The sequence below is a fragment of the Tenrec ecaudatus genome, chromosome 2 (genome assembly GCF_050624435.1).
Source record: "Tenrec ecaudatus isolate mTenEca1 chromosome 2, mTenEca1.hap1, whole genome shotgun sequence".
Classification (NCBI taxonomy): domain Eukaryota; kingdom Metazoa; phylum Chordata; class Mammalia; order Afrosoricida; family Tenrecidae; genus Tenrec; species Tenrec ecaudatus.
Window position 1 is genome coordinate 41,025,695 of NC_134531.1, and position 23,396 is coordinate 41,049,090.

The 23,396-nt window shown below is 42.6% G+C and overlaps 1 protein-coding gene, 1 non-coding gene and 1 pseudogene across 3 annotated transcripts in view; 1 reads left to right on the forward strand and 2 right to left on the reverse strand.

Annotated features, from left to right (window-relative positions):
- Positions 1 to 1,749, reverse strand: part of OXCT1 (3-oxoacid CoA-transferase 1) — a 172,482-nt gene extending 170,733 nt beyond the window's left edge. For both annotated transcript variants that reach the window (XM_075540976.1, XM_075540975.1), the window contains exon 1: positions 1,592 to 1,749. In XM_075540976.1, the coding sequence (XP_075397091.1) occupies positions 1,592 to 1,669 (78 nt within the window). In that variant the 5' untranslated portion in view covers positions 1,670 to 1,749. The remainder of the gene's footprint in view (positions 1 to 1,591) is intronic.
- Positions 1,750 to 13,986: 12,237 nt separating this feature from the next.
- Positions 13,987 to 14,088, reverse strand: LOC142442000 (U6 spliceosomal RNA). Its single transcript, XR_012783270.1, has one exon. It is a non-coding gene; the product is annotated as a U6 spliceosomal RNA (small nuclear RNA).
- Positions 14,089 to 16,240: 2,152 nt separating this feature from the next.
- On the forward strand, positions 16,241 to 17,241 carry LOC142439958 (mitochondrial outer membrane protein SLC25A46 pseudogene; annotated as a pseudogene).
- The last annotated feature ends 6,155 nt before the right edge of the window (positions 17,242 to 23,396 follow it).

Below are 23,396 nucleotides of genomic sequence, written 5' to 3' on the forward strand. Positions count from 1 at the left end.
TATGGTAATTAAACATGAAAGAGAAAAATTCACTGTCAGATCTGAATGTTCATTGAGCTACTGCAAAACTCACAACCTGTTTTGAGGTCACCAAGAAAGTAAATTTAACTTAGTCAAATAACTGCCATGAAAGGGCAGAGTAATTGACCTTGGCCCAAGGGTATCACTGTGACCTGGCATGCATCAAGTCCAGCACCGGTAGCAATCTAATAGGTCAAGTTCCTTTTTAACAATGCTTGATATAACCAGAGGTATCTGCAATTCTGGAAATGTGTTGTAGGAGGCATTTTAAGAGTAAAATCACCCAGGTCTAAATCATTCGGTAGCACTAGGAAACTGTTGGCGGAAAGGAGAGGGCTAGAGTTGTCTGGGGCTCCACTGTGCTCAAGTCACACTTTAAACTCAACTATTATTCAATATTTTACACACACACGTGTCCATAGAATCCATCCCCCACTCATGGCGAGCCTGTAAGGCTAAGTAGAACTGCCCATGGGACTTCCCAGGCTGTACACTTTCTCCTGTGGTGCAGCTGATGAACTCGAACCGCTAACTTTTCCGCGCTTCACCACTACACCACTAGCATATGATGAAATAAAAATACTGTTGTTTCCTGTATCCTCTTCCAAGAAAGAGGCGTTTACAGGGGGAAGAGTAGTAACGCCACTCTCCTGGACCAAGCGCCCTGGTCCAGTCACGGACTCCAAACATTCAAAGAAAGCGCCTCACCAGAGCAGGGGCTTGCTTGCAAGCCAAGGGGCAAAAATGCACAACAAGCAGCCATCTGTAGTGACAAGTGCCTCCGGATACCACGAGGTGGAAAATCAGCAGGAAGGGCGGAGTTGGGGTTGCAATGGGTTTGGACAGGAAAGCCTGTAAGACCAGCTATTAGGGGCGCCCGAACCAGGGCGCGTGCACCCAGACTGAGCGCAAACTCCCCTCCCAGCCCCCCCTTGGTCTCTAGGACGCCTGTTCAGCGCCTCCCTCGCCTACACCCCGGGCGGACGCTCCGGGACCGGTTCCTCTCTCCGCCAGCCGCCGCGGTGGGGCACAGCCTTATAGGGAAAGGGAGGCTGGCGAGCGGGATTCCACCCCCACCGCGCCCTTCATCCGCCCCCTTGGCACCCAGCGCAGGACGGGCCTCAGTCCCCGGCTCCGCGCTCCAGGCCTTCGAGCTTGCCCCTGGCCTGAGCCGCCGGGCGAGGGGCGCGACCCGCCGCTGCTGCCTCCACCTGCATCCCTCCTCCCGCCAGCGCCCTCCTGGCAACCAAGCAGGTCCGGGTCTCCGGAGCGAGCGCCGAGGGGGGCAAAGGTCCCCTGCCATCCCGGGAGGACCCACGAGCCCCGTGGGGTGCAGCGGCAAGCCCGGCGCCCTCCTCCCTCCCTTCCCCACCCGCCTCCCCGCCTCCGCGTGCGCCCCCGGGCGAGCGCGCAGAGCGCATCTCCAAACACCACCGGTTGCCCAACCGCCACCGGCACTGCGCCACGGCGGCCAGCGGCTGGGGCGGTGGGAGGATGGAGGCAGAGGATCCAGCGCGAGGACCACGGCGTTCCCTCCCGCGCGGGGCCTCCCTCCTCGCAGGCACCTGACCTTGGACCAGGCGCCCCGGGCCCCGCGGGCGGACGCGCAGAGCCGCAGGCCGGACGAGAGGAGCTGGAGAGCAGCCATCTTCGGGACCCCGCGGCGAGCGGCGCGGCCGGAGCGCGGGCGCGTGGAGGTTCGAATGGGAGCGGCGGCGGTGCGCGCAGCCTGGGGCGCCGCCGCGTCACGGCGGGGGAGGGGCGGGGCGGGGAGGGGAGGGCCGCGCGAGGGGGCGGGCTGGAGGCTCGCCCGTGCGCCCGTGACGTCGTGGGCGCTGCCCGCGCGGGCCGCCCGCCGGGACGTCGAGGGAGGGGGGGCATTGCACGCGCCTGGCAGGTTACCGTGCACCTTTCCGGGTGCAAGTCTGCCCCCGCCCCGCTGCAGCCGCCCTTGAAAAGCGAGGAGCCGCGCGTGTCCGCTCTGCCCCGGGCCCGCGAGGAGCTCGGAGGTGGCATTCCCGACCCAGTGGGCACCGGCGGATTGCGCCTTGAACCTGTCCTGGGCTCAAGCCAGGCTAGACACGTGCCTGAGCAGCGAAGTGACACTCGGAAGACCTCCTTTTTTAGTTTTCCAGTCCCCGGTCTGCACAGCGTAATCATTTCTCCATTTCCTCGCCCCGTGTGCCCTCGCCCCGGCCCTGGTGGGTGCCGTTTGGCTCGGGAAAGCCAGCAGGCAGCTAGCGATCTGCTGGAGGGGTGTGCCGGCTGGGCCAACGGAAGAACAAGATTAGGACGGACTGGCCTCTGGGACACCGTCTCACCCTCCAGCCCCATCATTTCCGAGATCTTTGTGGTATAGGAGGCCCAGAAACCACAGAGATGACTCTGCAGATGCAAATACGCAGATGTTTACCCATTTAACTGACTGTAGACAATCCGGATGATTTTCCTAAACCGTGTGTCCTCTTCTGAAAGCTAGAATTCATGACAACACTCAGAAGGGTCGCGCTGTTTAACTAAGCTAATGTGTCTGGTTCCATTGTGAGCATTTAACATGAGCGGGGTGTTGTGTGTTTTGGTTTATTCCAGTTGTTGTGGTGCATTGTCCTGCTGCAGACATCCATCTGCTGACTGACTCCGTGACGACAGGAGCCGAGTCTGAATTCTTCAGATTCATCTGGTCACCTAACAAGAATGGAAAAATCAGATGGAAACTCCATACACTGTTTGTTTATTGAAAGGCTGAGCAAGGCCTGGGCATATGCCTGTTCGTTATGAACCAGGGCAGCCCACACCAAGAAGTACTAATTTCGCAAATGCACTCAGCCATGAAGAAACGCAGCCCCATTTAAAGTCTCTCCATGAAAGCATTGTGTTCTTCTTGAATTCAACTTTTCTTTTTCTTTCTTTTTTCCCTCTGGATGTTATTTTAACAAAGTCAATGAAGGGACAGACCTTGCTTTTCAAGTAAGATTATCCAGCTGCATAAGGAAAAAATTAACAGCCGTGCTCTTTACTGTCAAGACATTTTAAGAAATGGAGTTGTGGAGGAAATTCAGGCTTTAGAACTCCCAGTGGCAGGACGAACACTCACAGTAGCTGTTGTGCCCAGGGCTAGCATCATGATAGGTTCTGCTTCTCCCCTTTGTCCTTCCAGAGGGCATACCAACTGGAAAAAGTGTATGGGCAACTTGGCTGTGCCCTTGTCACATGATTCACTCTTGGCTGGTCACACTCCTTTGCTCCTGGACGAGTAAAGGACAGTGTGTGATTATATTACTCTGCCTGATTCAGGAGTCTCATGAAAAAATTTACCTTCATTACTCTATGACAAAAACACACTGTATTGTATTTTTATGGGCCTCTGATTTCATTTTCATCCCTTTTAAATCAAGTTTGAGTGTCTTCAACTTGAACAAGTGAGAGAAAAGTTCCTTTGTATTGATTTCCCTTCTAGGTCTAAAAAGCCATTTGAGTTCGAATTTGCATGTAAAATCCTGTGTGTGTGTGTGTGTGTGTGTGTAGTGTTGTGTTATATATATAAGCTTACCTGAATAAGAAAAGATTTCCCTTCCCCTAGATTGAGGAGACCTGGTAATATGAGGTCACATAATGGCCTGTAATTAGAAAATCAACAGTTCTAAACCTCCAACTGCTCCAAGAATGAAAGACGTGGCTTTCTACACCAGTAAAAACTTGCAGACTCCAAACCTCACAGGAGCAGTTCTACCTTGCCCTCTAGGATGGCTATAAATCAGCATTGATTAAGTGGCGGTGAGTTTGGTTTGGGTCTGTTATATTTGTAGCAAATAGATTCTGAACAGTTTTCTTGGTGGAATCATGCAAAATTTAACCTCCACATTCGTACAAACTGGAATGATTTTATTCAAAGCCTGGTTTCAGGTAGGCAAAGAGGAGAGTTCATTTGGAGTGGTGTTATAGCATGTATATGCAAGGATATCACTTTTCCATCAGATGAATGAAGACAATGTTTCGAACATAACTAGACTTGGAAATCTTCCTCCTCGATTAAGGCATTTAATTTTTGTTCCCCTCCATTCAACTCTCAGTAATTCCGCTCAGAAACATTGCATTTGTTCAAACCCCACCAGGCATTAAACGTCTTCATCACCATCAATTTTACATCTCTTGTTCCTTTATCCCTGAGTTTGTTGCTCCCTGCTCCCCTTCCCTGCCCTCTCCTTTCCCATATCCCCCATGACCACCCAAATTTTGATGGTGCCTAAATTTCTTAATCAATGTTGATGCATCCTCATTAACTGAAGCCTCATTTACTTCAGAGTTCATTCTTGCTGCTGTACAATTCTTTGGGTTTTGCCAAACGCATAATGTCACATATTTTCCACTGCAGTATTATATCAAATAATTCCACTAGCCTGAAAAATATTGTTTGTTCCACCGTTCATGATTCCCCCGGCCTTTCCACCAAACCCTGAAAACAGCTTTTAGTTTCACTGTCACTATAGATTTCTTCTAAAATGTCATATAGTTGGAATCATACAATAGATTTTTTTTTCCAGAATGCCTTCTTTCACTCAGCAATATGCATTTAAAGTTTCTCCCTTTGTTTTCCTTGCATGAGAGCTTGTTAGTCTGGGTAGACTAGAGAAACAAATTCATAGAGACATATGTATAGGAGAGAGATTTATATCCAAGAACAATTGAGTGTTTCTTTTTTAAATCATTTTAGTGGGGGCTTGTACAACTCATCACAGTCCATACATACATCCATTGTGTCAAGCACTTTTGTACATTTGTTTTCCTCATCATTCTCAAAACATTTGCTTTCTACTTGAGTCCTTAGTATCAGCTCCTTTTTCCCCTCCCTCCCTGCTCTCCCATGAACCCTTGATAATTTATAAATTATTCTTTTGTCATATATTACACTGTCTGACATTGCCCTTCACCCACATCTATGCTGTCAAACCCCCAGGGAGGAGGTTATATGAAGATCCTTGTAATCTGTTCTCCCTTTTTCACTCATCTGCCGTCCACCCTCCCAGTATCACCACTCTCACCACTGGTCTTTGGGAGTTTATCTGTCCTGGATTCCCTGTGCTTTCAGTTCCTATCGGTACCAGTGTACATCCTCCGGTCCAGCCGGATTTGTAAGGTAGAATTGGGATAATGATAGTGTTGGGGAGGAAGCATTCAAGAACTAAAAGAAAATTGTATGTTTCATCATTGCTACACTGCACCCTGACTGGCTCCTCTCCTCCCCATGATCCTTCTGCAAGGGGATGTCCAATTTCTCACAGATGGGCCTGGGTCCCCACTCTGCACTCCCCCTCATGCACAATGCTATGATTTTTTTGGTCTTTGGTGCCTAATACCTGATCCCTTCAAAGCCTTGTGATCTCACAGGCTGGTGTGCTGCTTCAATGTGAGTTTTGTTGTTTCTCAGCTAGATGGCTGCTTGTTTATCTCCAGACCTTAAAGACCTCAGATTCTTTATCTTTTGATGGCCAGGCATTGTCAGCTTTCTTCACCACATTTGCTTATTTGCCCGCTTTGTCTACAGCAATTGTGTCGGGAAGGTGAGCATCATAGAATGCCAGTTTAATAGAAGAAAGTATTCTTGCATGAGGGAGAACTTGAGTGGAGGTCCAATACCCATCTGCTACCTAATACTAAACCTATAAATATAGGCACATAGATCTATTTCCCCATCCTCATATATAAATATATTTGCATATGTACCCATGCCTTTTTTTAGACCTCTATGAATGCCCTTTGCCTCCTTACTCTTTCCTCTATTTCCTTTGACTTTCCTCTTGTCCCACTATCATGCTCAGTCTTCATTTGGGTTTCAATAATTCCTTTTGGTTACATTATCCTTGATCACGCCCTACCAGGCCTCCTACACTCTCCTCACCACTGATTTGGATCACTTGTTGTTCTCTTGTCCCTGGATTTGTTAACACCACTACCTTTCCCCCCACCTCCACCTCTCCAATCTCTCCCAGGAACTGGCGGTACCATTGTTTTCTCCTCCAGATTGTTCATCCAGCCTATTTTATTTAGACAGATCTGTGGAGATAATAACATGCACAAACACAGGACAGTGCAAAACCAAGCCAAAAAAAAAAAATAAAACAACAAGCTAATGACAAAACAAAACACAACAACAAAAAAGTAGAGCTTGTAGTTAGTTCAGGGACTGTTTGTTGGCCTTTAGGAGTGTTTTACAGTAGAGTCTGTTGGGGTGCCAAGCCCTGGCCCCAAAGTCTATTTTCATTATTCCCTGGGACTTCGTTGCTCTGTTCCCCTTGCTGTTCTGTTCCACGCCCTTAGTGTTCTGCCTCGGTGTGGCGGGATCAGATCCGGCGGAATTCCCGCATCATGTCTTGTAGGGCTATGGGTCAGTGAGGGATGTCATGCTTCATAGTGGGGCCGGCCATGTGGTCTTCTCTGTAGATTGGCTGCTCTGAGCGGGAATATCGTCATCAAGCTGGTGGGCGAGGATAGGCTCCACTCCCTCTTCCTCTCCCTTCATTTGCTCCCATGTGCTCTGATCAGACATGTGCCCCTCCTAGAGATGCAGATTCTGTGCTGTCCTCTGAAATAAGTTCTTCCGGGGGGTGGTTGTCGGCCTTTCTCATGATGTGCACTGTGGGTCAACTCAAACTCTCAACCTTTGAGTTAGCAGATCAACACAGTCATCATGCACCAAATGGGTTGTCAATTATGTCATGCTTTCTTTAATCTTTAAAGGCACCATGATGGTGTAGTTGTCACATGTTGGGCTGTCAGTTGTTCATATCCACTGACTGCTTCATAAGCGGAAGGAAACGCTTTCTGCTTCCGTAACAGTTACAGTCTCGGAAACCCACAGAGGCAGGTCACCGTGAGTCAGAATCTAATTGATGGCAGTGCACTTGGTTTTAGTTTTATCTTTTTTTTTTTTCTGGGTGGCCCTTCTGTTTCTTTCATTATTGTGTTCTTCTTTTTATGTGACTATGCAGTTTGACTCAGTCTGTTTTACAATGAAGTAACTAGAACCAAGTATCCTGTTTTCGGTTTATTGGATGTTGCTGTTTACCCAGACTCTGGTTATACCCCAAGAGAACCATAAGTACCTGCAATTTCAGAAAATGTTGCCAAAGGATTTCAGCACCCTTGTTTATTTCCATATCAGATTCCCCATTTATAATTTTAGCTGCAGTGTAGAATGTGAGTCAGGGTCACATAAATATCCAATCTTAGGGAAACGATTCATTACATTATAGTATATCCTCTTGAAAGACTATTACACATACACTGGGAATGAAATGTTAGGGATATATCTGGAAATGTTTAGGGTAAATATAAAGAGCCAAGTTCAAGATAATATTGAATGGTCACCATATGTTATTTATTTATGAAGAAGACAAATACTTGACAAGGAGCATATAAAAAATTCAATACATTGAAGATCAGGCTTTGGGTACTTCCTCATTTTTTAACATAATTTTAAAATTACATTGTAAAAACGCTAGCCATATAATTTCATGTGAGACTAGAAAACCTACATTTCAAATGTGCTTACCCATGTTTACTTTCCTGCTTCGGCCTGGGAAGCCAGAGTTAAAGAAGAAGAAAAAAGATACCCGGTTTGCTATCACACACTTGTATATACTTCAGCTGCCAGAGATGTTAATAACAGCCATAATCGTCTAGTATACACGTACTTGTCTGTAGATGAATGGAGGGTCCCTGGTGGGATAGTGGTTATGCTTTGGGGAGTGATCCATAAGGTCAGCAGTTTGAAACTACCAGCCGCTCTGAGGGAGAAAATCAGGGCTTGCTGGTCCCATAACAATTACAGTTTAGAAACCCACAGAGACTGACAGTCTCTCTGTGACTGAGCATCAACGCGAAGGCAGTGACTTTGGTTTGGTAGGTGAAAGAAGTCCTGGTGGTGCCATAGGTACGTGTTTGGCAATTAAATGGAAGGTCAGTGGTTCAAGCCCACCAGCTAGTAGGCGGGAGGGCAGCAGGGATGTGGCAGTCTGTTGTAATAAATATTTACAGCCTTGAAAATCCTATGGGGCAGTTCTAGTCTGTCCTATAGGGTAACTATGAGTTATAATAAATTCAATGGCAGTGGGGTTTTCTTGTTTGGTTTTTGTTGTTGTTGTTATTTGGGTTCATGGGAGTTCCTGAATAGCACAAACAGTTAAAATACTAGTCTGCTAACCAAATGGTTGGAAATTAGAATCTTCCCTGAGGTACCTAGAAAGAAAGGTGTGGCTATACAGTTTCTGAAAAAATAAACCATTGAAAACCCTATGGAACACAATTCTACTCTAGCACACGCACGGTTGCCCTGAGTTGGAACCAACAAAACAGAGACTGTGTTTATGTATGTATGTGTGACATCCTTCAATGAAATAACATTAAGTTGTGAAACAAGATAATTAACATGATACCAATCGTTTCAATCATCCACCGCGAGTGGATAGCAGCCAGTTCTAATAGTCTTGAGATGTGACTAAAAACGACACAATTGCCATTGAATCAATCCCAATAGGTTTGAACCACCAACTGTTCGTTGGCAGGTAAGCACTTTAACCACTGTACTACCTGGCTCCTTGACTAAAGGATAGCCAGATTGAAATCTAGGTTTCTATCTACTTCTGATCTACATTGTAACTCCATTTGTTGATATTAAACAAAGCATTGTTGAATAGTCAAACAATAGTATTGATAGATCTAGCACTGCTCCAAGAACATAGACCTGTTGCCCTCAAGTTGATTGGGACTCGTGGCACCCAATGTGTTTCAGAGCACAACTTCTCCATAGGAGTGTCTTGGCTATAATATTTATGGAAGCAGATCACCAAGCAGTTCTTACACAGTGCTGCTGGTTGGGTTTGAACTGCCAACCTTTACATTTGTAGTTAAGCACAAGCAACTTGCACTCCCCAGGTGCCTCAGTCCTAGAACATAATCAGTCTAAAATCACTAAGGTACCATTTACTGGAAGGCAGTCAAGAAAGTCTTGGGAAAAAAGGAAGGGTCACGGAATGTATAACCAGCTCTGAGTGACCAGACACGGAGGAAAAGCAGTTCATTTGATAGGCGGTAATTAGGTTCCTTTCCAATTTTTGGACAATCACTGGAAGGAAAATAGTTTCCCATAATGACCTTGTAGTAATTATGGATATTTCCCTAGCTTTATTCTCTATAATGAGCCTTTGTGCTGCATCAGTTAGGCAGTTGACTGCTAACATCAAAGCCGGCAGTTCAAAACCATCAGTGAATTTGTGAGCAAAAAGACCGGGCGACTTGCTCCCATAGCAATTACAGCTGAAAATAGTCTGCGAGGCAGTTCTATGCTGTTCTGAAGGATACCTATGCGTTGCAATTGATTCAGTGACATACAAAAAATTCTCTATATGTTCTAGAACTGTTTTCTACAAATGTTTTCTAATTCAAATAATTTTGAAGTTTATTTTAAATTGTACCCTATATCATTGAAGATCCGGGATTTCAGCCTTCATTATGGATTACAACTGAATGTAAAGAAAACAAAAATCCTCACAGCTGCTTCAAGAGACTGCATCATGATGAGGGAAGAATAGGCTGGAGACGGGGTGGTATCTGGTTCTGGTGTATGTTGGGTTGCTATGAGTCAGAACCAACTGCACAGCATCTAAGACAGCAACATGAAGAAAACATGAACAGGTAATAGTTCCTTGATAAATAAGAAAACTTGAGGACTTCTAAATACAGAATATGGTTTAGCAGATTTGACAGACTTGCTAATTGTGTGAGTCTGGATACATTAGAGAAACAAATCCACAGAAATTCTTGTATAAGAGAGATTTTATATAAATGTTAAGTGCACATCAAGAAAACATCCCAACCCAGTGCTACCCAAGACCACAAGTCCAACATTAACCCATATGTCTGACACCAATCCACAAAGTCCTCCTCCATCTCACAAAATAGACGCAATGATGCCGACTGCAGGAGGCAAGCCGAATCAGTGAGCGTGTAAGCATCTCAGCGCTGACAGGGGTCTCCATACGGCTGCTCCAGCACCCAGGGCTGCATCGGGCTAGGTCCATGCGGTTTCTTCTTGGGGATGTCTTGCAGGAAGTGAACCTTGCCAGCGGAAGCAGGGAGCTGGCTAAGGCAGCTGCACCCTGGCCTGACCTTCATAAAACAAGAGATTGGAGAACTCATAAGGCGAGACTCACCAAGCGATTTTTCCCTCTGCCCTTCAATTAACCCCACATGTGTTTATCGGGCAGGTTGGCACAATAAACTAACTATCTCACTAATTTTAACTGAATCTAGAATCACTAAGTGATTTGGAGATGAGTTAAATATATGATTAAGTACATTTTTTCATCAGTAAGAAAGCCCTTAAATTGAGGTTAATAAATTTTGCCATAAATTCAATGGAAAAATAACCCTGATATACCAGGGCTAAAAATTATTCCAGTTTGATTGATTCACTAAATATATATTTTAGAATATAGTAGAAAATATAGGAAATTGTTTTTACATTCTTAAGATCAAAAAGCCCTTTCAAAACAAGTCATAATATCTTAAAGTTGTAAAGGAAATGACTGACCGATTTTAGCCACCAGCTAAAGCGTTAACTTTCACTACACATGTACATGTGCTCAGTGGTGTAAACACATCCATACACACACACACACACAACAATTAACAAAATTAAAATACAAAGAATAGACTGGCACACATACACACATAAAAGTCAAAATAAAAATGCTGAAAGCTAAAACAAAGCCAAAATCCTTTGAAGCAAACAAGTGAAAGGCAGCTCACCCTTCAAAAAGAAGCCTCACTAAGAAGGACAGGAACTTCTCAGTCGAAACCATGGCAGTCAGCAGGCACTGGGATGACTTATTCAAGGTGATCAAAAGAAAGAAAGAAAGAAGGTGGCAATCAAGCATTCGATAGCTAACAAAATTATTTTCTCAAAAACAAAATAAAGACATTGCAAAATTAACAAAACCAGAATCTGCCAGCCCACCTTACAAGAATATGAAGGGGACTTTTTTAGGCTGAAAGAAACTAATGCCAGATGGTAATTCAAATTCACGCGAACGAACTATACTGGCAAAAATCTCTACATGTACTATCCCACTGTGCAGCATCAGGCCAAATTCGACGCATGGTGACCTGATAGACAGGGAAGAACTGCCCCAGCGGGTTCCTGGGTTGTAATCTTTCTGAGAGCAGATTGCCAGGCATTTCCTTCTGAGAAGCAGCAGGCGAGTTCCAACTGTGTTTAAGCGTGAAGCTTGGCCATTGAGCCATCCCTTACATGATAAGACAGTATAAATGCTTCCCCAGCTTTCTTCTATCAACTGACTACAAATGCAATGACATAAAACAATACCTGGGGGTTCAAAATGTTACAGGAAAGCTTCGACATTTGTATTCCATTTTCCCATGATTTTTTTTTTTTGGAAACTACCCACCTTGTATGATTATGGCGCTGTCAAACAGCATTGGACTGCTAACCATAAGGTCCAGGATTCAAACCCACCAGGTCCTTCTCACGAGGAAATTGAGGCTATCTGCTCCCATAGAGATTTACAGCCTCAGAAATCCTAAAGGTGGCTGATAAGAGTCAGAATTGACTCGAGGACAATCAGTGTGGGTTTGGGTTTGTATTTATAGAATGTCTCCTTGGACCTGTAACATATAGAGATGTAATATATTTGCTAATAACAGCAAAAAGGAAGGATGAAAGTAAAGGCCATGACTTCAATTGTTAACTTGAATCTACAAGAACAAATGAAGGGAATAAAAATGATCACGAAGACTAAGCTCATTTAAATATATTTTTTAAATTATAAATATAAACTTGCTTGCTTTTCTTCAATCAGTTTCTTTAAGAGATGTAAGAATATATAAAGTGAAATCATAACAATACATTGTTAGGATCCTGACAATTATAAATGTGATATATATGTAACTTTAATACCCCCAAAAGGAGGAACTGGGAATAGAGCTATATAGGATGAACATTTCTGTATATCACAGGAATTCTAAAACAGAAAGCAATTCCTAACAAGTCAACTCTGACTCCTAGGCACCCTTGAATAGAACTGTGCTCCACAATACAGACGCTGATTGCTACCTCTCTCTTCTGAGATGCATCTGGATGGACTTGAACCTCTCGCCTTTTGATCAGGAGACAGGTGTGTCAACTGTTTGCACTACCCAAGGACGCCTAGAATTGAGTTAGGGTTGCTCTGGTTTCTTCTGAGCTTCTCTAAAGCAACCATTAAAAAACAGTAAGTTCATTAAGAGAAAGAAGTTAGAATGCTACAGAAGAAAATATCCCCTTCATGGCAAAGAAAGGAATACAGAGCAATAGCCATGAAAGCATAAAATCTACCTTTGAGACTGTATCTTCCACTGTTGGTGGATGGAGTGTCTTGTACACGCCTGTTTGGCCTAATTGTTTTGTACTGCTATTATTGATCTTCCTACTTCCTTATCCACAATGTAAAGTAAGTCATTGATTTGTTTTTATAAGTTGTCTATTTTCCTGGTCATTTTTGTCAGTTTCTCTCAAGAAATCCATTAAAAGAAAGCAACAAGAAAAACTAAGTGTTAAGGTATCAGATGGACATTGGGCCTCCACTCAAGCACTCCCTCAATGTAAGAATACTTTGTTCTATTAAACTGGCATTCCATGATGCTCACCTTCCCACTACGATCGCTGAAGACAAAGCACGTGCATGAGCAAATGTGGTGAAGAAAGCTGATGGTACCCGGCTATCAAAAGATATAGCATCTCTAGGGTCTTAAAGACTTGAAAGTAAATAATTGGCCATCTAGCTCAGAATCAACAAAGCCCACATGGAAGAAGCACACCAGCCTGTGTGATCATGAGGTGTCGAAGGGATCAGGTATCACTATCAGGCATCAAAGGGGGAGTGCAGAGTGGGGACCCAAAGCCCAACTGTAGGCAACTGGACATCCCCTTACAGAAGGGTCACAGGGAGTAAAGGAGCCAGTTAGGGTGCAGTGTAGCAACGATAGGGCCTACAACTTTCCTCTAGTTCCTAAATGCTTCCTCCCATGCCCCCTACTATGATGATGCCAATTCTGCCTTACAAATCTGGCTAGACCAGAGGATGTACACTGGCACAGATAGGAACTGGAAATACAGGGAATCCAGGACAGATGATCCCTTCAGGACCAGTACTGAGAGTGGTGATGTTGGGAAGGAGGGGTAGAAAGGGGGAATCAATTACATATAACCTTCTCCCTTGGGGACAGACAACAGAAAAAGTGGGTGAAGGGAAACATCAGACAGTGTAAGATATGACAAAATAATAATTTATGAATTATCAAGGGTTCTTGAGGGAGGGCGAGCCGGGAGAGAGGGGCAAAAAGTGAGGGACTGATTCCAGGGGCTTAAGTGGAAGGCAAATGTTTTGAGAATGATGATGGTAATGAATGTATAAATGTGCTTTACACAATTGATGTATGCATAGATTATGGTAAGAGCTGTTTGAACCCCCAATAAAATGATTTTAAAAAGAAAAATGATTAGAACTAAAAGATGAATTAAGAAGCGTTGCAGGATATAAGACAAAAAATCAATTATATTAAAAAACCCTCTAAAAATCAATTATATTGCTACATACTTGGAATGAGCCATCTGAAAATTAAATTAAATTTTTAAAAATTTATAATAGCATCAAAAGAGTAAAATATGTAAGAAAAATTTAACAAAAGAAGTTTGAAAAGCTATGAAAATTAAAAACCATTGTTGAAAAACATTACAGATGTATGTAAATAAATGGGAAATATCCCATGATCATGAATTAAAAGATCTAAAATTGATGAAATCACAATACTTCCAAATTCAATCTACAGACTCAAAGCAATGACTGCCAGAATGACACCTGGTTATTTGTAAAACTTAATAAACTCAACTTAAAATTCTTTTAAAACAAAAAAAACATGGAACACTTCACGAATTTGCATCATCCTTGCGTAGGGGCCATACTAATCTCTGCATCGTTCCAATTTTAGTCTATGTGCTGCTGAAGCGAGCAACAACTTAAAATTCTTATGAAGCTATTAGGCAGTGGTTCTCAACCTTCCTAATGCCACGACCCTTTAATACAGTTCCTCATGTTGTGGTGACCCCCCCCCAAGCATAAAATTATTTTCGTTGCTACTTCCTAACTGTAATTTTCCTACTGTTATGAGTCGGTGACCCCTATGAAAGGGTTATTCGACCCCCAAAGGGGTCGTGACCCACAGGTTGAAAACCGCTGCTAAAAGGGATCCCAAATATAAAAACAATTTTCAAAAAGAAAAACACATTAGAAGCATTCACACTTACAATTTCAAACCTGACTATAAAGAAACAGTATTCAAGGCTGTGTGGTTCTGCCACAGGATACGCAGCCTTCAGTGGAACAGAATCGAGGGTCCATAAATAAAACCATGTTTTCATAAAATCTGACTATATGGTCAACTCATTTTATACAAGGATGCTAAGACCATTCAATGAGGCAACAGACTTTTCAACAAATTATGCTGAAACAGCTGAATGGCTGCGTGAAAAAGAATGCAGTTGTATCTTGGCCGTTCATTTTATATAAAAATTAACTCAAGGAATCAATGGACTATAACACTTTTAGAAGAGAGCATACGGGTAAATATTCATGACCATGGGATTTGAAATGGGGTTTTCAATTTATTTTTAACTTTTATTATGCATGGGGTGAAAGTGTACAGAGCACATCAGTTTTCCATTCAACAATTCATACCTATTCTATTTCAACTCATTGGGTGACATCCCCACAAAGTAATATTGTTTATCTCGCGTCTTTCTTACGTTTCCGATTTCCAGTTTTCTTTCTTTCCTAACCTTAGCTACCCTTTGGGTCTAAAATACCCAATGTGGATGATTTTAACCCTCAGAAATTTATTCTCTCACAGTTTAGGTGGCAAGAAATCCAAATTCGAGGTGTTGGCTCTAGGGGAAACCTTTCTCTCTCTGTCAGCTCTGATGAAAGGTCCTTGTCTCCCAACAACTCTGGACTTGATTTTCCTTGGAGAGTTCGTGTGTCTTGGCATCCGTTTTCTCCTGGTTCTAGAAAGTTCACAGCATAGGTACATTATACACAAAGGATGGGTTCCAGTCTTTGCTCTTGTTTCTCTGTGCTCACTTCTCTCCTTTAATCCTTGTAACATACAAGATGCTGCCAGCCATACCCTAGGTCAACAACCCTTACATCAGGGCTGTGTTGGCATTATGGCTATCGCTGCACCCTAATCCCCTTACTGGTCTCTCACAGTAGTTCACATCATACGGCATTGGCACACGATGGCCACATTACATCATTACATAACCGCCAAACCACTGAGAATCATGGCTAGCAAAATTGAAATGTATCTTTAGGGAGCATAACTCAATCAATGACCATGAAAGAACAAAAATAAAAAAGCAAATCTAGAGGAATAAAAAGTAGATTCATCCTTCAAAATTAACAAATGACAAGTCTGTCAAATACATCATGACATAGACCAAACTGGACGGTAGTATGCTCAGTCAGGTAGGTCAGGCTCATAGAGATAAATGTTTTATGACACCGTTATTACCAAGGAATAGAAAAAAAGCAAAATGGAGACTACAATACGGCCAGGGCTGTGGAGGTGGGTGGAAGAGGAGGGGCAGGAGAGTCGGGCAGCGGGGGCGGAGGCAGTGGGGAATGGGGAGGAAGAAAACACGATGGGACACTGCCACTGCTCTGGTGAGACGGACTGTGTTCCACAAATGAAAGGAGAAAAAATAATAAAGGTTTTTAAAAATTTAAGAGAACAAAACAGAGACGAGTTACAGCCTTAAAAATTCTCCAGATTCCTTACCAGCAACACTAATGTCCGTGCTTGTGAAAAGAGGACAGGTATAATTGAAAGTCAACTTGTCTTGTGACACCCAAGCTAGTTTTGCTGTTTTTTTTTAATAAGGTAGATTCGTGGCTGCTTTAGCCTGCGGGGATGAAGAGGTCAAGTGAAAGATCAAGGAGAACCTTTTCTTTTTGAGGTGATGGATAGATCTTAAAATTGAGCAAGATGGGGTCCGCTCTGGGAGCTCTTCCTAGAAGCCTGTCCGAGCCAGGCCGGGGGTGGCGTGGTCATGATAGAGGGAAATTGGGCTCCTTGCAGCGGACTGGGACCTGTGGGGGCCTGACGCACTGTGACAGAACAGTTAAATAGATTTGCTGGATTCGGTATTGGACTTGCAAGCATTTTTACAGAAAATGTACTGGCCCATCCTTGCATTGTTCTGCGCCGTCAATGTCAGGTTAATTACCATGCTCACAACTATCACCTCACTCTGTTTACAGTCATCAATATTATGTACAGTTTCAGCAAAACTCAGGGACCAAAAGCCCTATGGAAAGGAATGGGAAGTACATTTATTGTCTAGGGAGAAACACATGGAGCGGAAGGCATCGTCAGTGAATTTACACCTTTGCCAAGGGAGGTTTCACACAAATGGAGTCCCAAACAGATAGGAGAGCACCTGCTTCTGAAAGCCCTAACTTATATGGTGGCAATGCCTTTCTATTCTGCAAGCCTAATTGAGACCGTACAGAGTGAGATAATTCGAGATAATGCTGGGATTTTGGAATGTGTTAAAGAAGGAATTGGAAGAGTGATAGGTATGGGAGTGCCTCATAGTAAACGGCTACTCCCGCTTCTTTACCTGATCTCCCTACGGTGCTGCATGGAGTTCTTCATTACATCATCAGTTCAATCATTCAGAAGTTTGTCCTACTAATTTTGAAGAGAAAGACTTAGAACAGCCACCTGGCTGAGAGCACTAGCTCTGTTCAAAGTATGTTGGATGCCTATTTTCCAGACATGATTGCTAACTTTGCTGCCAGTCTTTGCTCTGACGTGATACTTTACCCACTGGAAACCGTTTTGCACCGCCTTCACATTCAAGGAACACGCACCATAATTGACAATACAGACCTTGGCTATGAAGTGCTTCCAATTAATACACAGTACGAGGGCATGAAAGACTGTATCAATACTATAAAGCAGGAGGAAGGAGTACTTGGTTTCTATAAAGGGTTTGGTGCTGTTATAATACAGTACACACTGCATGCAGCTGTGTTACAGATTACTAAAATTATTTACACTTCTTCAAAATGGCATTTGAGATTTTAGACTCCACCATTGATTAGTCAACTAGACATAATCTGGAGACTTTGTTATGAAATTATTAGGGTTGAATGTGAAGTACAGTTGTATGTGGGGCAAAAATGGATTGGAAAATGAGACTTTTAGGAAACAGGCCCATGCTGACGATATCAAAACAGTTTGAGTGTGGATCAAAATTATTCCAAACTTGGAAACAATAATACTCATGTGAATTAAAGCCTAGCTAGTATAGCGCTTGTGCTGAACTGAAAAATAAAGATCCTAGGCAAGAACTAAAGTTTGTTATCAAGTATGGAACAAAATTCCATTGACCTTGATCCATCTGACCATAAGATTTGTAACTTGATTAAATCACCTTCTAGATCGATAATGTTCTATCATCTTTAATATAATATGTAGTATCAGTAGACCATAGTTTACCTTTAAGCAAATAAATTATACCATCAGTGAAGATTATCTGTAAGCAGAAGTGTAAAAGTTTAAACTGTATTGCCCCATATAACTTTTTAATGGTTGTATATACTCTATAAAGTCATTTATGTACACACATACAACTCAGTATCCCCCTTATCCCGACAGATTAGCTTAACATTAAAGAAGTTATATGCCACCTGCTTAAATGTCACCAGGAGAAAAACAGTAAAAACCAACAGATCCGACACAGCGAAGTTGACCTTGACGATCTTATGCATAGCGCAGCCCAGTGCTGCAGTGCCGCAGTTTAAAATTTGTCAGACATTTATGAAGTGTGCTTTGCCTATTAGCTAGGTATGTGAATCATCAGGCTATTTTTAGAGCTACTCTTATGACATAGAAAATAAAACAATCATGACAACCATTACTGTTTCCACATCTTTAAATGGTGCACTAAAAAGGACGTCACTTGCTTTTCCGTTTGTGAATGAGTTGTGTTAGAGGAGACAAATTTGAAATTCACCTCGGAATTCTTGCCTCTTGCCTTTTGTATAGTCATCACTGTCTCTCAGAGTTTGCTTCAAGTTTAATTTGCAGAACCAGGTATGCATAAAGGGAAAAGTGAGTTTACCCCTGCCACCCTTTATTTAAACGTGTATGCATGAATACTGAAGAAAAATACAAATTTCAGAGAGATTTTGGTCCTTGTTTTATATGGATTCCATGGCGAAAAAGAGGGCATGTGTGTGTGTGCACATTGTATACACAAGAGATTGAATCAGTTTGATTAAGTCTTTTTCTGAATGTAATTTGTGTAGACTGCTATCTGTTTAGGAAAATGTACAATTGACTGATGATGTGTCTTTAACCATTGTAAGAAGTTTTTCTCATGAATTATGACAGTTTCCTGTGAACTGCTCGACACCCTGAGGGGCAGGGACTTTTCACTGATGCTCTACAACCTACAAATGGAATTGATTTTACTTTGCAAAAATTCCGATAGGTGGTTAGTTACTTTTTACAGTTTAATATGGCTGAACCAAAAAAATGTTATCCAAATAAGTGAAATATAGGAACTTTCTTTATTACCTTGTAAATATGTTCCTGAGTTTTTTGTTTCTAAGATTAGTAAAGCACTTGTGTTCCATTTTTAAACCCTACCAAAATGGAAAAACAAAATTAGATACCCCTGATCACAAGTAATCCATGGTTAATCTTTAAAGTTATGATTTACTTTGTCCAACCTATGGCGTTTATATTACTCTCATTGCTTTTAACAGCTAATTTTTAAAAGTCTCTAATATATTGCGCTTTCTACAAAAAAAACTGAGCAAGATGATCGTAGATATCTGCTGTGAAGATGTTAAACACCATTGGGTTAAGAATATTGGAAAGTGCGTATAGGACTGGCAAATATACAAATCCATAGACTGTATCATTAAATAAGGCCAATTATACTGACTGTAAATGATACCTCAATACATCTGACTTTACAAACACCAAACATGTTAAATTTTATACTTTTACCAGATGGATTTCATCCTTTTTGTGAATTTCGTATATATCAATAAAACTGTTTAAAAACAAAAACAGTAGCCAGATTCCTGTTTGAGTACCTGAAGCAATTTCAGCCCCCACACGGAAAGGCTGATCTCTGAACATAATCTTACATAATTCTTGCAATACTTCAGTTGTTCTGGATATGGCCAAATTTCACCTCCTCCCCATTCAAGAAGGATTGCCCTGAGGCTAGATTTGGAATTTGTCAAAGACAACACAGAGGGACATTTTAGATGGATATCCAGTAACTTTTAGAAAATGGAGAATTGTTCTTTTTAAAATTGAAATAGACTCTACCTACTTTGACTGTATAGGAATCTAGCACGGAATGAAAATTAAAACAGGAAAAGTTGGCAGGGACAACGCTACGGATGCTATTGACAGGAGTCCAGGTAGCTTGGTGGTTTTGCATTGGGCTGCTAACTGCAAGGTCAGCTGTTAGAAACCACCAGCTGCTCTGCCGGAGAAAGGCAAGGCTTTGTACTTCTGAAGGAGTTACTGTCTCGGTAACTCATAGGGGCAATTCTACCCTGCCCTGTCGGGTTTCCATGAGTCAGAATGGACTCGATGGCAGTGAGTTGGGGTTTATGGTTTGGTAGACAGCAGAGGAGCCCTGCTCATTGCAAGCTCAGCATATGAACCCACCAGTCACTCAGCAGGGCAAAGATGAGGTTGCTGGCTCCCATAAAAACGTGACGTCCTGGAAACCCAAGGTGGGTGGGGGTTCTGCTCTGTCCTACAGCGCTAGTATAGTCAGAACCCACTGGATGGCTATGGGTTTGGCTTTTGGTTTGGTTTGGGTTTGGGTTTGAGTGGAGATGTGAGTAGTGAACAAGATTTGTGAACACTGAAGCCAATTTTATTTTTCACCCGGTATGATTAAATATAATCTATTTTTATACACTTATCTTGACATGTTTTGACTGTTTCTCAGTGTTCAAGCGAGAGTTCGGTATATTCCTTACGAGTTGAATCCTGCTTGAAGTTGACAGGCCTCCCCTGGCCTGGCTTTCTCAATCATTGTTTCAGATTGATAACGGGTGGGGAGTTACACGCAGATGTCCAGGAAAGGAATTATAGAATTTTTTAAATGTGCTTTCTGTACTTGCATGTTTTCTGTCTTTATTGTGTTTTGTGGCTTTATGTAGCCTGCCATGCAGTGACGTCATTGTGATTGATATGATTAGAAGAAATTAGTATAACTGTAACTTGGAAATTGGGGTCATTGGAGCTGCTGTTGAACAGCTTCGTTCTGTAAGCATGCTCTGTGGGCTGGATTCCTAATTAATAAATGCTGTTTCTCTTTCTCTGTTCCACTGGAAGTGCTTATTAATTGGGCCCATTGCTGCAGGGCAGAGGTTTAATATTTGGGGCAACAGACAGACCCAAAAAGGTTTTCGCCAGACAACGGCATGGAATGTTTTGAAAGATATACTGGTAAAGGCATAACTCTGGAGAATGGGAGACCAGTTAGGCAGTTGCAAAAGTCTGGAATAGAGCTGGTGATAGTCTAGACAAGAGTATGGAGTGATGAAGGTGGGTGCAGACGGTGAGACAAATAGTTAAAAGGGAAAATCGGCAAGAATTGATCATTGATTTAGCATAGTTAGAGCTCCAGAGTCTTCCTTTATAGCAACAAGAAACCTCATTGGTAGATTTCTGATTAAGTTACTGCAGTGAAAGTTTACCCCACCCCGTTATATCATGCTGTTTCTATTAACTTTGGGGATTAACAAACATATTTAATGTACTTTGCCCTGGCAGATGGTTTAGCAGTTTGAATTTTTCCTCTTCGTCATATCAGTTAAAAACTAAGAGTCAATAAAATTAGTATCGGAGATTAAATATGCACATACTTCCAAATCTTACACACACTCAAAAAATTTCCAGCTCTTTCTTTTATAAACTGTAATAATTAACTCTTCTTGTAAATGCAGTTTACTTGTCCCTATTCCAAAGTTAAGTGGTTTAAGGTTAGTCACTTCTAATAACACTGTTTAGGCATAAAGTCATCAGGAAAATGAAGGCCTCTGATCTCTAACCTGATTTCATCTCTTTACCTGCACATCATCTACCAAGATGATTCCTAACAATTACCGTGCATTCACCTTTCGCACTGAGTGCCCTGGGACTCTACTGCTGGGGAGCAAAGAGCCCTCCATCCCGTCAAACTCTCCATAGACAACTCCCTGCGCTGACCTGACCATTCATCCATAGCTCACCTGCTGCTCACTCTAGCTCCCAGATCAGAGCTTTCTGCCATCTACCGGCCTCTGGATTCCTTTCTTGGAGTCAGTAAAGACACTGAGTTTTATTTATTTATTTATTATTTTTATTATTATTTAAATCATTTTATTGGGGGCTCATACAACTCATCGCAATCCATATATACATCCATTACTTCAAGCACGTTTTGTACATTTGCTGCCCCCATCATTCTGACATGGTGATTCTTTTTTTTTTTTTTTAACATTTTATTAGGGGCTCATACAACTCTTATCACAATCCATACATATACATACATCAATGTATAAAGCACATCTGTACATTCTTTGCCTTAATCATTTTCAAAGCATTTGCTCTCCACTTAAGCCCTTTGTATCAGGTCCTCTTTTATTTTTTCCCCTCCCTCCCCACTCCCCCCTCCCTCATGAGCCCCTGATAATTTGTAGATTATTATTTTGTCATAACTTGCCCTATCCGGCGTCTCCCGTTACCCCCTTTTCTGTTGTCCATCCTCCAGGGAGGAGGTCACATGTGGATCCTTGTAATCAGTTCCCCCTTTCCAACCCACTCGCCCTCCACTCTCCCAGCATCGCCCCTCACACCCCTGGTCCTGAAGGTATCATCCACCCTGGATTCCCTGTGCCTCCAGCCCCTATACGCACCAGACACTGAGTTTTAATTGGCATCACATCTCGTCACATTAAGTCTTGCCTTAACCCCGAAATGGGCCAATATCCCGGTAAAGTAGCAAATCATGCAATTTGTGGACCTCAAGTTCTCAACATCAAAAATTACAATGTCTGATTATAATCTCGTTCCAGTTGTTTCCTGTTATTACTCGCACCAGAACAGATCTCTGAGCCTGACAATCCCTTCAACGACATTTTCTCCCAATTGTTTTAGATTTCTTCTGGCCCTGTTTTCCACCCTTTTAAACTTTGACTGTGTGATCAGTCACCTGACCCAGAACTCTCAGTACCCTACCCTGTCCTGCTAAAAAACCCAACCAAGCTTCCTTCAAAGTGTCTCTGCTCTGTGTTAGTGAGCTCTGCAACACCTCATGTGTGAAGTGATATCTTATCTGAGTCTCTAAGTTACAGTTAGTAAAAGACTCACATTGGCTTTGGGTCACAGATTACATCCCTTCTGAGAAGAGGAAGAGACTGAACGTACTAGAAACCAGCTATACAAAGGAAAAGCAAGTCTTGGGAAATACTGGTGAGGTTGTGAATGGCACAAAGACACCTACCTATAGGAGGTGGGAGGCCCTGTGAAAAAAAACACCTAGTACTGGCCAGTGTGAGTCTCTCCAACACCCTCTAATCCGTCTATGGAATCTGGGAGGCGGCATATCCCAGAAGGCATGGCTGAGGGTGGAGAAGGCCCCTGAGCCTGAATCACTGAATCACTGCCTCCAAGAAGCTGCCTGCAGTGCTATGTGGATCCAAAGCAGTAAGAAAAATAAACTTTTGTCACGTTAAGCCAGTAGGATTTTGAGTTTGTTTGTTTAAACGTAGCTTTACTTAGCTTAACTAGGCTGGTGCAAAAATCTTCCAAACCAGAAAAGCAGGCTGAAAATGATGTTTGTGCTTCATGTTATAGAGAGCTGCCTTTTGAGATTATATTTCAAGGTAAAACTCTTTGAAATGAGGTTCCTTTAATATAAAGATGTACTTTTGAAAGACTGAAAACATCTGATAGACATATATTATATTACATTTCCAAGGCTAGTCAAGAGCTCAAATATGAATACCAGATGACTACACAAACAGGTCCTTGTAAGCCTGTGCCAGAACCTGTGTACAGAGACTTCCCTGGGAAAAAAAACAAGCAAACAAAAAAAACAATCTCAGGGGAATCTTTATCAAGTGTTCAACTACTAGGGGGAAAAGTTGAATTTTCCAAGTAAGATGTTTAATGCATCAAATGACCTCACTAATCTACTAGGGAGTCCTGGGGGAGGGAAAGAATCACCG